This window comes from Gopherus evgoodei, chromosome 9 (assembly GCF_007399415.2).
Source record: "Gopherus evgoodei ecotype Sinaloan lineage chromosome 9, rGopEvg1_v1.p, whole genome shotgun sequence".
NCBI lineage: Eukaryota > Metazoa > Chordata > Testudines > Testudinidae > Gopherus > Gopherus evgoodei.
In genome coordinates, this window is record NC_044330.1 from 105600978 (window position 1) to 105616034 (window position 15057).

A 15057-nucleotide genomic window follows, 5' to 3' on the forward strand; every position below is an offset into this window, starting at 1 on the left:
GTGGGTTCCCAAGAGAGCTCACCCTCTAGGCTCAGTTTCTCCTGGGACCTCCTCCTCACAAGAGCTTCCTGGCCCCTTTGGAGTATTCCCTTTTAACTGAGTTTAGGTAACTGTTATTAACTAATCAGGAACCTGGGCCAGTTATGGGAAGACTAGGAAACCTGTCCTAGCTCCCCATAAAGGACAGTTACCATACATAGCGTGTGGACTATCTGCTATTTAATGACCACTTTCATTATAGAGATTAGAGGTTTAGCATGAGATTTGTCACAAGGTATAAAAAGTCTAGTTAATAAAAGTTATTTCAGTCCGAGAAAATTCCAGTGAAAAACCTATCTTTCTTTAAAATGGATCTTGCACAACATTAGAATTTTCTGAAAGGTGCCAAAGCACTTTAGACTCCCAGACCCACTTTAAGAAGGTCTCTAATTATTTATTTACCTCATACATAAAGTGTAATAATTCCATCACACATGATCTTTCAAGGTTTATTCAGCTTCTAGCCCATGAATGATGAAGAGGAAGAGTATATAAACAAAGGATTATATTATCAGAGATCTTGCTTAGTCATAATGACCGTTCCTCAATCAGACAGTGTAAGAGAGGCAAAAGCCAGCGGAAATTAAGTCCCGTAGAGGCTCAACAAGGATTCCTTTAGAGTCACCTGACAAGAGTGTCTATTTGTGGACTATGTGGTGTCTGCATTAGGTGTTAATTGTGATATATGCAGGATTCAAACTACATAAGTCTACCTATTGTATAGTAATGCCTCTTGGTGCATAGGTAGCATATACAGCCTAAATCGCTTTCTAGGAGGCCAGATCTCTAGTGAGCAGGGACGGTTCTAAGGCTGGGCGAGCAGGGCTGTGGCCCTGGGTGACAGCTTCTAGGAAGTGCTGTACCCACTGCACCACTCAGCCTTTTAAAAATACATTTCAGGCTTGACTGCTGCAGGATGAGGCAGTGAAAACGTTTTCCACCACGGCTGGCAAAACAGTTAGGGCCACTCCTGCTCATAAGTGCTCTGAGGGAAGGTTGACTTCCACACCGACCAGCATACCCCATGCCCATGAGAGACTGGGAATTTAGCAGCAAATATTGCACAGGGGTAATTTCTATACACTGTACTCCACTTTCTACTTACAAAGCAGTTTTACACTTTATTATATTCCATTTTACAACTTTACAGACTACTATTACAATTTCAACTCAAACTTACGCAATTCAATACATACTTTGATAAATGCCTTTCAGTGTACTGTATATATTTAACTAAAAAAGTACAAAACAAGCACAGTGGTGCAATTGTCCGGGCACTTTCAAAATTGATCAGCAAAATAAGCGAGAACCCTGTTAGAAAGCATGTTAATTTTTTGGGAAAAAAATACTGAATGTGTACTAGTCACTCATTTGAATTTTAACATCCTTTGCACAGCTCCAAGTATTCCTGAGACATATCTGTAAAGTGTCATTTTTACTTGTAAATCTCCTTATATTTCGGCAGTGGATCTAAGCGAACCATAACCTCCACCACCAGATGTTCCGCTGATTGCGCAAAAAACGTGTAAGGAGTCGTGCATCCAGGGAGAATGCATAGTATCTTCTTGGTACATCTAAACCAAAACAAGGTAGTAATTAAGTCATGTTTCAACTCGTTATTCACTCATGATATCACTATTTTAAAAGATACACAAAGCAAAAGTAGCATAGCATTACCCAATTTTGTCTTCAAAGCTGGGTTGCAAAGGCAGCATAACAAAGAAATGAGAAAGAATGGTTATTCAGTAACTACAGCATGATACGTATATATTATTAGGTAGATTTCTGGAGAAGAGACTGTTCAGCTTAAAGACAGGCAAGACTCTAAGAATTCCTTACTGCTATACCTGTATATTTTAACAATAGCTCAGAACACATGTTATTTTAGTGGCCATCAGGAATGTATTACCAAAGAACAGAAAGCTGCTTGTGAAAGATGTTGTTCAACCAAAATCAATATTGTATAGTATGATCTGATGACCTATACAAATGATCTAGAAATCAATCTTCATTATACTGCAGCATTTACTTACAAATGTACAAAATGAAATACACACACAGCTCCAGAAACTGATATTTCTCAGTCTGATTTCAGTAGATTTAGCTTTATAGCCTTGCAGACTTCTCAAGTTTAGAAAATAAACCTAAATTCTGTGACACAAATTTAAATAGGTGGGAGTTCTGAGCCTTCCCTACAGAAGCAAATTGACCCTTTGCTGACAATAGATGCCAATGCGGAGTGGTGAATATAGCATAGTTGCAGGCATAGAGATGAAGAGACTGGTTTTGGTACTCTCGGAGAGCATGGCTGTAGAGATGGGTCAATAATGGATTTACTGGCAATTTTGAAAAAAGTCAAAAAAATTGTTTTGGGTTAGAGTGAAAATGAAAATTTTCAGAGATTCAAATGTAAAAATTTGTTTAGATTGTGAGCAATTTTTTGAATTTTAAAAATATAAATAAAGGAAGATTCTGAATGAAAAGTCTGTTTCAAACCAAAAAAATAAAACCCCTTTCCCCCCAAAAAAACAATTTGGCAAAATCAACACCAATTCATAAATGTTTGTGTCATCAATCTTGCATTTATTGCCAGAAAAGTCAGGGCACGGTGAAAACTACAACATACTACCTATCTGCTGTACCCTGATTTCAAAGAGCTCCTCCTGGAGTCGGTTACTGGGGGCTTAGTGTACCTTCTGTTGGGCACTGGTAAGACAAAGGAATTACTCTGGATTTACACTGATGGAACTGAGCTCAGAATCTGGCCCACTTTGGGCCATCTAGCACCATGCTTCTTTCTGTGGTTCCCTGTGTCCTCCAACTGCAGTTCCCCATCTACTTTTGCTTCTAACCCTCCTCTTCCCCATCTCTCTCTCTTGCAGCTTCCTGTCCCTTCACTATCTTAAGTTACCTGAAAGTGGGTCTCGGGGGGCATCTAGTGGGTTGCCCTTCTCCCTCCCATATCAAAATAGCATACAATATTTGTTGGCTGATTTTTAAAAACATATAGCAACCAATTTTTTAAAATTGGGCCTCTAAACGAACCCAATTTTCTCCTCTGTGTTTAACCAAGGAACTTTGCAGAAGAGTTTCATTATGGTAAAACTGGTAAAGATGTTTTGTTGCTATTAAATGCACAAAAGATTCAAAGCCAACCATTATCTACATCTAATAAGTAAGACAAACATGAAGATCAGTTTTGTATATATGAAGTCTTGGCTATTCATTCTATACAATGCAAAATGTGGAACCTTCATTAATGAAAACTAATATTCTTAGCTAGCACTTAACCTGAAAACAGCAGATAATGCATTAATACAGGGGTAGGCGGCACGCGAGCTGATTTTCAGTGGCACTCACACTGCCTGGGTCCCGGCCACTTGTCTGGGAGGCTCTGCATTTTAATTTAATTTTAAATGAAGCTTCTTAAACATTTTAAAAACTTTATTAATTTACATACAACAATAGTTTAGTTATATATTATAGACTTATAGAAAGAGACCTTCTAAGAACGTTAAAATGTATTACTGGAACACAAAACCTTAAATTAGAGTGAATAAATGAAGACTCGGCACAGCACTTCTGAAAGGTTGCCAACCCCTGCATTAATATGTTGTCCCATTCATCAAAGAGAATGAGATGGTGGATTTTTAATAGGGAGTATATTAACAATGCATCACTGTTCTACGAGCCCCCTACCCGCTGTGATGCTAAGGCGTGGTACTGGCTGATTTGTTTTCAATTTGAATATTGCAGAATTAAAAAACCCTCAAATTCTGGCAGCTGCATGTAAATTCAATAGCTTGGTCAGGCTTGCTTGCAAAAGGAGTGGAAGTAAGCAGGTGCAACTCCTGTGAACTTTTCTGGTCAAAATTCAGCAGTGAAGTAAACAGGGTTATAATATAGAGAAAGCACAGCAGGGGGCAGGTAGCAGAAAAAGCAACTGACAAGAAGATGTAAGATAAAGCAGACATTCCCCCCCCCACTTAATACCTTCCTCTTCCCCAACACTCCCTGGGCCAAATTCAGCCCCAGCACAAGAGAGGGAAACTCCCGCTGACTTGAACCAACCAAACAAAAAAACAACCAACATTACATCCTCTTGGTTTGCAAATGCCAAATGGATGCAAGTTATACTTTGCCACTTACATACATTTTCCTATCAATTTACACAACTGTTTGTATCACCACTGAATTTGATTAAATATTTTTCAAGAGTAAAATGGTACAGTTATAGAAATGAAGGGAACTGTTTAATCAAACAAAAATCATTATATATTGTATACAGACCCTCCCCCCAGACTATTTTAATGTAAAAATTTCGATTTCACATGTTCATTTAAAATTATACTGTATATAGTATTCTAACCTGTGAGAGATGAAATTAGTGTGCATAACATGACTAGGAAATTCTGAGAACATCTTGTTCAATCAGAAGTTACAAACACTTGGAAACACATAGTACAAACACAACTATTCATTTTAGACACCTGGTACTGTAGCTTTGTTATATTAACTTTCTTTTATAAATTAAAGATATGATCCCAAAAGTAGAGAGATCAGTTTGAAGAGCCAACTGACCTCTGATTTCATACTATGTTAATGGATGGTACAAGTTATTTTTCTGCATCTGTTAACATTATGCTACTATTGATCATAGATTACATCTGTACAACACCTTTCACCCAGAAGATTTCCAAAGTGTGATTATAGTGCATGTATATCTAGTGGTATAACACCCACACACCCACTTCATTCCCTCCTTGGTTTTACATGCTGTTTAACACATATACTGCTGTTTAGGCCAGGTAGCAGAAACCATCAGAAAAACAAGGGAAGGAATTTATATAGACAAGATGTAACTAATCAAGTTGCCAGCAAGCCAAGACTTATCACTGTACTCTTGCAAAAACTGCCAGAGTTCTTCATGCCTATACATGGCTAGGATCGTAGTTATTTGCATCTGTGAAGGCTTCACCCTAAAGCACGGTATGCGGCAACTCCACAATGAGACACAGGCTCAAAACAAACTCAGAGGTTAGAGTTCCACCTACTGAATCACCCACACTTCCATATTCAGGGGCTTGGGTTTTCATATGCAGTTAAATAATGAAAGAAAAATTTGAGCCTGTTTTCAAGCACAAAGAAAAAATCCCATTTAAGTCCTTGACACACAATATAGCCACGTTTGGGTAGCAGACTGGGAGCATGTGTAATTCTGTGGGCAAATTAATGATAGGAAAGTATGGGAGGTGTCATTTGATTTGTAAAAGTCTATAGGATCATAATTTCAAAAGTGTCACCCTCTACAGCATGACAGGAAGGACTTGCTACCCCCCACCCCCAGGATCAGATTAAGGTTATGAGGGGCCTAAGTATGAATTACAAAGGCATCAAACATTCCTCTACATACATATTTACATATTATTTATGTAAAATTAACAAGTTTATTCTACTTTCATGACACTCAATTCTTCAAACAGATACTTCTGAGTAAGAGGTAGCACGAGGGATGCTACGCCTCCTTCCTGGGCCTCCTTCCTCCTAGGTAGTGGAGTGCTTGTCTGTATGAGGATGAACACTGTAACATTCCCATCCTGCTCACCTCTTTCCACCTGCTGCGTCTACCCTCAGCTCTCCACAGTGCAAAGCCAAGCCCTGCAGATGTTTCCTCCAAGCTATGGCCTCTATGCCACATACCCTATCTCACTCTGACTGCAGCCTGGGAGGCAGCCAGCTTTTATTGTGTAAAAGAAAACCACTCAGGTGTAAATGCCACTGAAGTAGAGGAAGTAGTAGTGGGAAAATTACATTGGGCAGCATTGTCTTTTAGGCTGTCTTGCTCTGGAAGCTGCCTCCCAGTGTTGCACTGGTTGAGGACAATGAACGACTGTTTTCACATTGAACCCAAATATTATTTGTGGGATGATACCCAGTTTGCATAGTTAATCTCCAGTGATTCACCACATCAGGCCATTTTGTCACCAAGCTCTTCCACAATTAGAATCATAGATAGAATCACAGGACTGGAAGGGACCTCGAGAGGTCTAGTCCAGTCCCCTGCACTCATGGCAGGACTAAGTATTATCTAGGAAAGTACAATTTAGATGGGGCTACTATAAGGTGGGTGCATAACTGGCTGGATAACCGTACTCAGAGAGTAGTTGTTACTGGCTCCCAATCCTGCTGGAAAGGTATAACAAGTGGGGTTCCGCAGGGGTCTGTTTTGGGACCGGTTCTGTTCAATATCTTCATCAACGATTTAGATGTTGGCATAGAAAGTACGCTTATTAAGTTTGCGGACGATACCAAACTGGGAGGGATTGCAACTGCTTTGGAGGACAGGGTCAAAATTCAAAATGATCTGGACAAATTGGAGAAATGGTCTGAGGTAAACAGGATGAAGTTCAATAAAGATAAATGCAAAGTGCTCCACTTAGGAAGGAACAATCAGTTTCACACATACAGAATGGGAAGAGACTGTCTAGGAAGGAGTATGGCAGAAAGAGATCTAGGGGTCATAGTGACCACAAGCTTAATATGAGTCAACAGTGTGATACTGTTGCAAAAAAAGCAAACATGATTCTGGGATGCATTAACAGGTGTGTTGTAAACAAGACACGAGAAGTCATTCTTCCGCTTTACTCTGCGCTGGTTAGGCCTCAACTGGAGTATTGTGTCCAGTTCTGGGCACCGCATTTCAAGAAAGATGTGGAGAAACTGGAGAGGGTCCAGAGAAGAGCAACAAGAATGATTAAAGGTCTTGAGAACATGACCTATGAAGGAAGGCTGAAGGAATTGGGTTTGTTTAGTTTGGAAAAGAGAAGACTGAGAGGGGACCTGATAGCAGTTTTCAGGTATCTAAAAGGGTGTCATCAGGAGGAGGGAGAAAACTTGTTCACCTTGGCCTCCAATGGTAGAACAAGAAGCAATGGGCTTAAACTGCAGCAAGGGAGATTTAGGTTGGACATTAGGAAAAAGTTCCTAACTGTCAGGGTAGTTAAACACTGGAATAGATTGCCTAGGGAAGTTGTGGAATCTCCATCTCTGGAGATATTTAAGAGTAGGTTAGATTGTCTATTAGGGATGGTCTAGACAGTATTTGGTCCTGCCATGAGGGCAGGGGACTGGACTCGATGACCTCTCGAGGTCCCTTCCAGTCCTAGAGTCTATGAGTCTATTCTAGAATGTGTGATCAGCAGCTCTGACATAAGGTTTTCTAAGCATGAGTTCTGTGTGCACCAGCCCCCTACAGTTTGCATGTGTTTGTTTTAAGTTTTCTTTAAGAAAAAGGTAACAGCTAGAAGTGACACAGATCTTTAGATGGTTGCCCAGTCATAATATTTAGCACTTTTGTACTATGCTAGCTCTTCAAAATCACTATACAAACATTAAACAAACTTAAACTAAAGCCTTTCAGCTTTTGAATGACTAGGAGTTGACAAAACAGAGCTATTCCCTGTTGTGTACTCTGCCTCCCTGAACAAAAAGACTTTATTGAAAATCAGCATCTTAAAAAAACCAGTAAGGATCTTTCAAAAGAACAATCCAACCAAGGCTGCCGTAGTGACACCCTTGTTACATCAGGTCTGGTGTTTAAGGCTGGTGTAGAATGAAGGGAGAGCTTGCTGTTTCATTTGCAGGTGTAAATCAAGCAGACCTTGCTTATTTTTTCCCCTAAGTGCTCAGAGTTTGGGGAGGAAAGTGAATGAGATTCTGCTTATACCAGGTATGAAAAAGCAGAAGGAACCAAAATCTATTCTTGTGCAAAAATCTGTCCTCCCTGAAGTCAATAAGGCTACACAGGTGTAACTGTCAGCAGGAACTGGCCTGTGTTCTCATTCCCTTCTCGAATCACATTCCAGGCTCACCCAACATTTTCCAGTTGGGAAAGACGTTCATTTGAGTTGGAGCAGAAAAATGAGGACTAACTTCAGGTTTATTTAGCTTTAAGTTTTTGGAATGAAACTCAAAAGAAATCAAATATGAGGTACTTTTATGATGGATTGAAAGGCTAGAGAACCAGCAAATGGACAGACCCTGCTTTAGTCTATTGAGCAGTCTTTCTATCACAGCCTGCTAAGAAGTGGATTTAAAATCCTTGAGGGAGCAGGAAGGAAGAAACCTACAACATTGTATGTTGAGCTTCCTCCAGTGATTCTGCAACCCCTTAAAAGTACAAAGATGCATTGGCCTGTGGAACTAGGCTGAGCATGAGGAAAGAACTTGGTTGCCTGTGCATCCCAGTACAGAAAAATACACCAAAGAAAAACATTGGATTTTTTTAGTACAGTTCAATACAGTATTGAATACAGTGCATCATACATCTGAAGCCCCTCGATGGAAGGTACTGTAAAAGTTAAAGTACTGGTATCCAGAATGGAATGGTTTGTTTTGTTTTCCCTACAAATGTGTGGGAGTCCTTTCTTTATACATGGGAGGGGAAATAGTTCATGCTGGAGCTGGATAGAGTGTGTGCAGGTTCTGTGCAAGCTTCCCACCCTACTACTCTGGTACTGCCTCTTCCCCTCCCCTATCCTCTTGCCCTGCTCCCCACAGGCACTCACCAGTTGTCCAGAAACAGGACCCAGCATACACAGAAGATGATGGTGATGGGCACTAGGACCCAGTATGCAGCATTCTGGAGCTGCCTGCCAGCCTCAGCCAAGGAGAGGGTCAGAGGGAGACTCTTCCCTCCCTGACAGCTAAGCAGAGCTCCAGAGAAATCCTGGGTGGGTGGAGCTAGGTGCGGGGGGTGGGGGGAAGGCAATGCCTGCTCAAATGACACCCACAGCTGGCACAGGTTCCCATAGTAACCGGATTTTTAGTGTCCAGTCATCAGTGTTAACCAGATCCCTGGCAGAGTATTCCTACAGCCAGGGCCGATGCTTCCATTTAGGCGACCGCCTTTGGGAGGGCAGCAGACTGCTCCGGTGGACCTCCCGCAGACATGCCTGCAGCAGATCCACCGGAGACGTGGGACCGGCGGAGCGTCCGCAGGCACACCTGCGGGAGGTCCACCGGAGCCGTGAGACCGGCGAACCTGGGGCGCCAAAAACCCTCATGTCACTCCTGCCTACAGCACAGGGCAACGCAGTCTGCCAGCTCAGCTGAGCTCCTTCCAAGCCACAGGGGGCTGCTTTGCCTTTCCTTTGCAAGCTCGTTCCCCATCACCTGGCCCCAGCTCTGCTCCTGCCTGACCAGTAGGGCCTAAAAATAGGAGGGCCTAAGGCTACTGCCTTATTAGCTTACTGGTTAATACAGCCCTGCCCACCCCCCACTTCCAGCTTGAAGGCCTCTGGTTGGTGGGAATTTTGGTAATAGAATGTCATCAGTAGTGGGTCAAGTTGGGTATCATTCCCCTTCTGCCACCAACACAAGGGTACCAAACATGACAAAACTAGAACAATTATCGAGCTGTATATTTGACAAAATGTTTTCAAAAAAAATCAATGTTTTTGTAATTATACTTTACCACAGGCATGGGAAACATGCAGCCCTCACAAAGTTACACTGTGGCCTTTGACTGACAGTACCGTGTTACCAGTTAATGTTCAGAACATGACACCAAATCATTTTTTTAACATTACAGATTACTGTAAATGGACAGAGTGCATCAAGCTGATTTGCCATCATTGGAAAAAAAGAAGCAGTTCAGTGGTATTATCAGCTTTGCTTATTTTTCCAAAAAAGTTGTAATGAGGCACTGATTAAGACATCAGAATCCATCTGCAAACAGTATGCATATAGTTATATAACATACATTACATACAATCCCAAAGTAATTTATTAGAAAATCCTTGTTTTTACTTTGGTCTTGATCATTTTTAAGTGTCAATGGGGAGACAAAGAGTAACAACTAGGAGCCGAATCTCTGGAGGATACCACCACTGAGGATCTGGTTACACATAACGCTTGTGGCACCTTACATGCTCTAAGAAATGCACACAAACTGAATATGACAAGGTTGGAGAGAAAGTACATCAAACAACAGGAAAACTGATGGGATAAGTGCCAGCTGTGGGCAAGAATTGACTTATATTAAGTCCCAAGGTATGTGTTTAGATAAGAAAAGACTGTTACTCACCTTTGTAACTGTTGTTCTTTGAGATGTGTTGCTCATATCCATTCCAGTTAGGTGTGCATGCGCTGCGTGCATGTTCGTCGGAAGATTTTTACCCTAGCAACACTCGGTGGGTCGGCTGTTCGCCTCCTGGAGTGGCGCCGCTATGGCGCCAGATATATACCCCTGCCGACCCAGCCACCCTTCAGTTCCTTCTTGCCGGCTACTCCGACAGAGGGGAAGGAGGGTGGGTTTGGAATGGATATGAGCAACACATCTCGAAGAACAACAGTTACAAAGGCGAGTAATGATCTTTTCTTCTTCGAGTGCTTGCTCATATCCATTCCAGTTAGGTGATTCCCAAGCCTTACGTAGGCGGTGGGGTAGGAGTGAAATGTGGCAGAATGTAAAACTGCTGAGCCAGAGGCTGCAGCATGTCTTGACTGTTGAACCAGAGCATAATGTGAAGCAAAGGTATGGACCGAGGACCATGGAGCTGCGCGACAGATCTCGTGGGTAGGTACATGAGCCAGCAAGGCGGCAGATGAAGCCAGAGCCCTGGTAGAATGCACAGTGATGTGGTTGGGGAAATATGAGCCAAGTCATAACAAGGGCGGATGCACGCCATCACCCAAGATGAGATCTTCTGAGAGGAAACAGGTAGGCCTTTCCTTTGGTCTGCTACCGCGACAGAGAGTTGGGGCGTTTTACGAAATGGTTCTGTCCGCGCAATATAAATGTGAGCGCTCTACAGACGTGCAGGGAGTGCAATTGTTGCTCCCATTGCGTTGAGTGAGGGTAACATGAAAGGCCAAAACCACCTTAGGGAGGAAAGCCGGGTGTGGTTGTGACTGCACCTTGTCTTTGTGAAACGTAGTGTACGGTGGAACCACCGTAAGAGCCCTGAGCTTGGAGACTCGTCTGGCCGATGTAATGGCTACGAGGAAAGCTGTCTTCCAAGACAGGTATAGCAACGAGCAGGTTGCTAACGGCTCGAATGGGGGAGACATAAGTCCGGTTAAAACCAGGTTGAGGTCCCAGGTTGGGGCTGGGCGGCGTACTTGAGGGTGTAAGCGCTCCAACCCCTTGAGGAGCCTCGAACCCATAGAGTGTGAGAACACGGAATGACCACCTTAGCCTGGGTGGAAGGTAGAGATGGCTGCCAAGTGTACCCTCAGCAATGACACCACTAGGCCCTGCTGTTGTAGGCTAGAGGTAGGCCAAATAGAGGGGATCGAGACCTCAGTAGGAGTAAGATCGAGCGTATTGCACCTGTAGAAGAAACGCTTCCACTCGGCCAGGTATGTTGACCAGGTGGAAGGCTTCCTGCTACCCTGGTTTAGTCACGCAGCAGCCACACCGTGAGGTGAAGAGACTGCAGGTCCGGGTGGCGAAGCCTGCCGTGGTCCTGAGTTATGAGGTCTGGGTGGAGTGGCAGGGTAATTGAGTTGGCTATTGACAGATTGAGCAACGTGGTGTATCAGTGCTGCCTGGACCACGCTGGAGTGATCATGATGATGCGCGCTCTGCCCCTGCGCAGTTTGAGCAGGACCCAATGAACCAGCAGGAATGGTGGGAAGGCATAAAGGAGTTGGCCCTTCCACGGCATCAGGAAAGCATCCGAGATCAACCCCGGGGAGAGATCTTGGAAGGAGCAGAACATCTGGCATTTCCTGCTCTCGCGGTAAGTGAACAGGTCTATGTGGGGAAAAGTCTCCAATTCTGGAAAACAGAATGCATCACATCGGGACAGAGCAACCACTCGTGAGACAGGAAAGACCTGCTGAGTCGAAGCGCCAAGGCGTTCCGAACGCCTGGGAGAAAAGATGCTACCAGATTTATCGAGTGGGCTATGCAAAAGTCCCAGAGATGGATGGCCTCCTGACAAAAGGGGGAGGACCATGTCCCTCCCTGGTTGTTTATGTAGCACATGGCCGTTGTGTTGGCTGTAAACACTGAGACACCACGGCCTCGCAGCTGCTGCTGGAGCCACTGGCATGCCAGGCGGACTGCTCTCATTTTCGGACATTGATGTGGAATGCCAGCTCCTGAGAAGACCAAAGCTCGAAGATGACCGAGGTGAGTACCCGAGCTGAGAGATGACGCGTCCGTCGTCAGGGACAGTGAGGGCTGGGGCGGATGGAACGGCATCCCTACCCACACCAGGGAGGGAGTTAGCCACCATTCTAGGAAGCCTAGGGTGCTCGAGGGAATGGTGACTATCGTGACCATTGGGTCCCTGTCCGGGCAGTATGCCGAGTTGAGCCAAAGTTGGAGAGGACGGAGGTGGAGCTTGGCGTGTTTGGTTACAAACTTGCAGGCAGCCATGGGACCCAGGAGACCGAGACAAGTGTGAGCCGAGGTCGTTGAGAAAGTCTGCAGACCTCGGATGATTGTTGCCATCGCCTGAAACCACGGCTGTGGTAAGCAGGCTCTGACTAGATCGGAGTCCAGGATAGCTCCTAGGAAGTCCAACCTCTGCGTGGGAACCAGAGTTGATTGTTCTGTAGTAATCATCAGGCCTAGACGTGTGAATAGGTCCTTGATGATGCCCACATGCTGAGTGATTTGTGTCTCGGAGTCTCCTCGGATAAGCCAGTCGTCCAGATACGGAAAAATGCATATCTGACGTCGGTGAAGGTAGGCGGCAACTACGGCCATACACTTGGTCAATACCCGTGGGGCTGTAGAAAGGCCAAACAGCAGGACCGTAAACTGGAAGTACTGACGGTTGGCTAGAAAGCGGAGGTATCTCCTGTGCGGAGGGAAGATGGCGATGTGAAAGTACACGTCCTTCATATCGAGGGCAGCATACCAGTTTCCAGGATCCAAGGATGGGATAATGGTTCCCAGGGATACCATGCGGAACTTCAACCTTATCATCAACTGGTTGAGTCCTTGCAGGTCTAGGATAGGTCTGAGACCTCCATTCGAGTTGGGGATTAAGGAATAATGGGAGTAAAACCCCTTGCCCCTTTCGTCCATCGGCGTCTGCACCTCTTGTAAGAGGAATTGCTCGTGAGAGGGGTCTCAGAAGGGGGACAGGGTTGGAACATATTGGAGGCGGTACCCATACTCCACTGTGTGTAGGACCCAGCGATCTGAAGTTAACTGGGACCACGCCAGGAGAAAGTAGGAGTGGGATCCCGGCCTGTAACTGGTACGCCGCCCTCGGGAGCACCTTCGAAAGTTCGACTTTGGTCCCGATGGTGATTGCGAAGGACCTTCATCTTGGCCCTCTAGGGGTCCTGACGGTCATCTGCGACCATCTCAGCCGCGCCGTCTGCCAAAGTCCTGTCTCTGGCTAAGCACAGAGTACGGCGGTGTGGCTGGGGACGGAAAGGCCTGCATTTGGTCACCGGTGTATGCACGCTGAGAGAGCGCAGTAGGACCCTGTTGTCCTTCAGGCTTTGCAGCCTGGTGCTGTCTTTGCCGCGAAGAGGCCTGTACCATCAAATGGTAAGTCCTGAATGGTATACTGCAGTTCCGGCCGGAGGTTTGAAATCTGAAGCCATGAGATGCGCCTCATGGCAACACCCGAGGCCAGAGTCCTGGCTGCTGAGTCTGCTGCATCCAACGAGGCCTGGAGGGAAGCTCTGGCCACCTGTTTCCCTGCCTCAAAGAGAGCAGCGAACTCTTGGCGGGAGCCCTGAGGGAGAAGCTCCATAAACTTAATTACCGCCACCCAGGTGTTATAATTATAGCGGCTAAGCAAGGCTTGTTGATTTGCCACCCAGAGCTGTAAGGCCCCTGCAGAGTACACCTTGCGGCCGAGTAGGTTCATTCGCCTAGCCTCATTCGATTTCGGGGCTGGCGTCTGCTGGCCATGCCATTCCCTCTCCTTAACAGACTCAACGACTAGTGAGTAGGGAGGAGGACGGACATACAAGTAGTCGTACCCCTTAGAGGGCACCATATCTCTATGCTCGACTCCCCTGGCTGCAGGAGGGATAGAGGCTGGGGACTGCCACATAGTATTGGCATTCGCCTGGATGGTCCAAATAAATGGGTAGGGCCCCTCTAGTGGGGCAACCGCCGATAGAATGCCCACTACCGGGTCCTCTACCTCTGGGACCTCCTCCACCTGGAGGTCCATAGGGAGTGCTACCCTCCTTAGGAGGTCCTGACGGGCTCTCAGGTTGTTGGTGGGCACATCAGAATCGCGGTCCTGAGCATGAGAGCTGTCCATGTGGGATGACACTGATGTGTGTCTGGATGGCCATGGAGGTGCTGAAAAACCATGGGCAGAGTCTCTGACTCTATCGGACCTTGCCCAACTCGGCACCAGGGACCGGTACCGGGAGGCATACCGGTACCTGGAACGAGATCCACACCTGCGACCAGAGCGGTGCCAGGAGGTCGACCGAGATCTTGAGGCTCGATGTCGGGAGCGGCTATGGGAGTCACGGTGCCTGTAGTGGTGCCGGGAGCTGGAATGGTGCCGAGAGTAGCGGGTCGGCGAACGGGATACCAACCAGTGTGGCGAGTGCGACTGGTACCAAGGAGAACAGCACCGGGACTGCAAGTGGTGTTGGGAGCGGGAGTGCTGACGAGACCTGGAGCGTCTGCGGGACCGTGATCATGAACGGTGCCGCTCTGCTGTGCTGACAGAGGATGGTCATACCAAGGGAGGCTTGCCAAGAGACTGTATTACCCGCACCGGTGGTGCCGGGGTCAGGCAGCATCGACTCTGTCATGGCAATGAAATCCCTTGCCGTTGGGAATGTCTCTGGCGTGGAGGGAACAGTAGGCTCAACCACAGCGCGTACCGGGGAGCTGTCAGGCACCGGATTCGACGGCCCTCGTGGGACCGGGATCGATGATGCCAGCGTCGTCAGTGCCTCGGCAGGTGTCGGTTCTGGGCAATCCGACTTAGGCTCTCTGGCTGCGGTGCAGTTGGCATGGAAGCAGCAGGAGCAGGGGGCTCAACCACGGCGCGTGCCGGGGAGCTGTCA

The 15057-nt window shown here is 45.9% G+C and overlaps 1 protein-coding gene across 9 annotated transcripts in view; it reads right to left on the reverse strand.

Moving 5' to 3' along the window:
- Positions 1 to 479: 479 nt before the first annotated feature.
- The window catches only part of DOCK11 (dedicator of cytokinesis 11), a 121376-nt gene continuing 106798 nt past the window's right edge, over positions 480 to 15057 (reverse strand). For 8 of the 9 annotated variants that reach the window (XM_030574598.1, XM_030574596.1, XM_030574595.1 and 5 more), the window contains one exon: positions 480 to 1613. In XM_030574598.1, coding sequence (XP_030430458.1) covers positions 1491 to 1613 — 123 coding nt within the window. In that variant the 3' untranslated portion in view covers positions 480 to 1490. Of the gene's footprint in view, positions 1614 to 1716; positions 1735 to 15057 lie in introns of all 9 variants that reach the window. The other variant, XM_030574600.1, reaches the window with a different exon arrangement.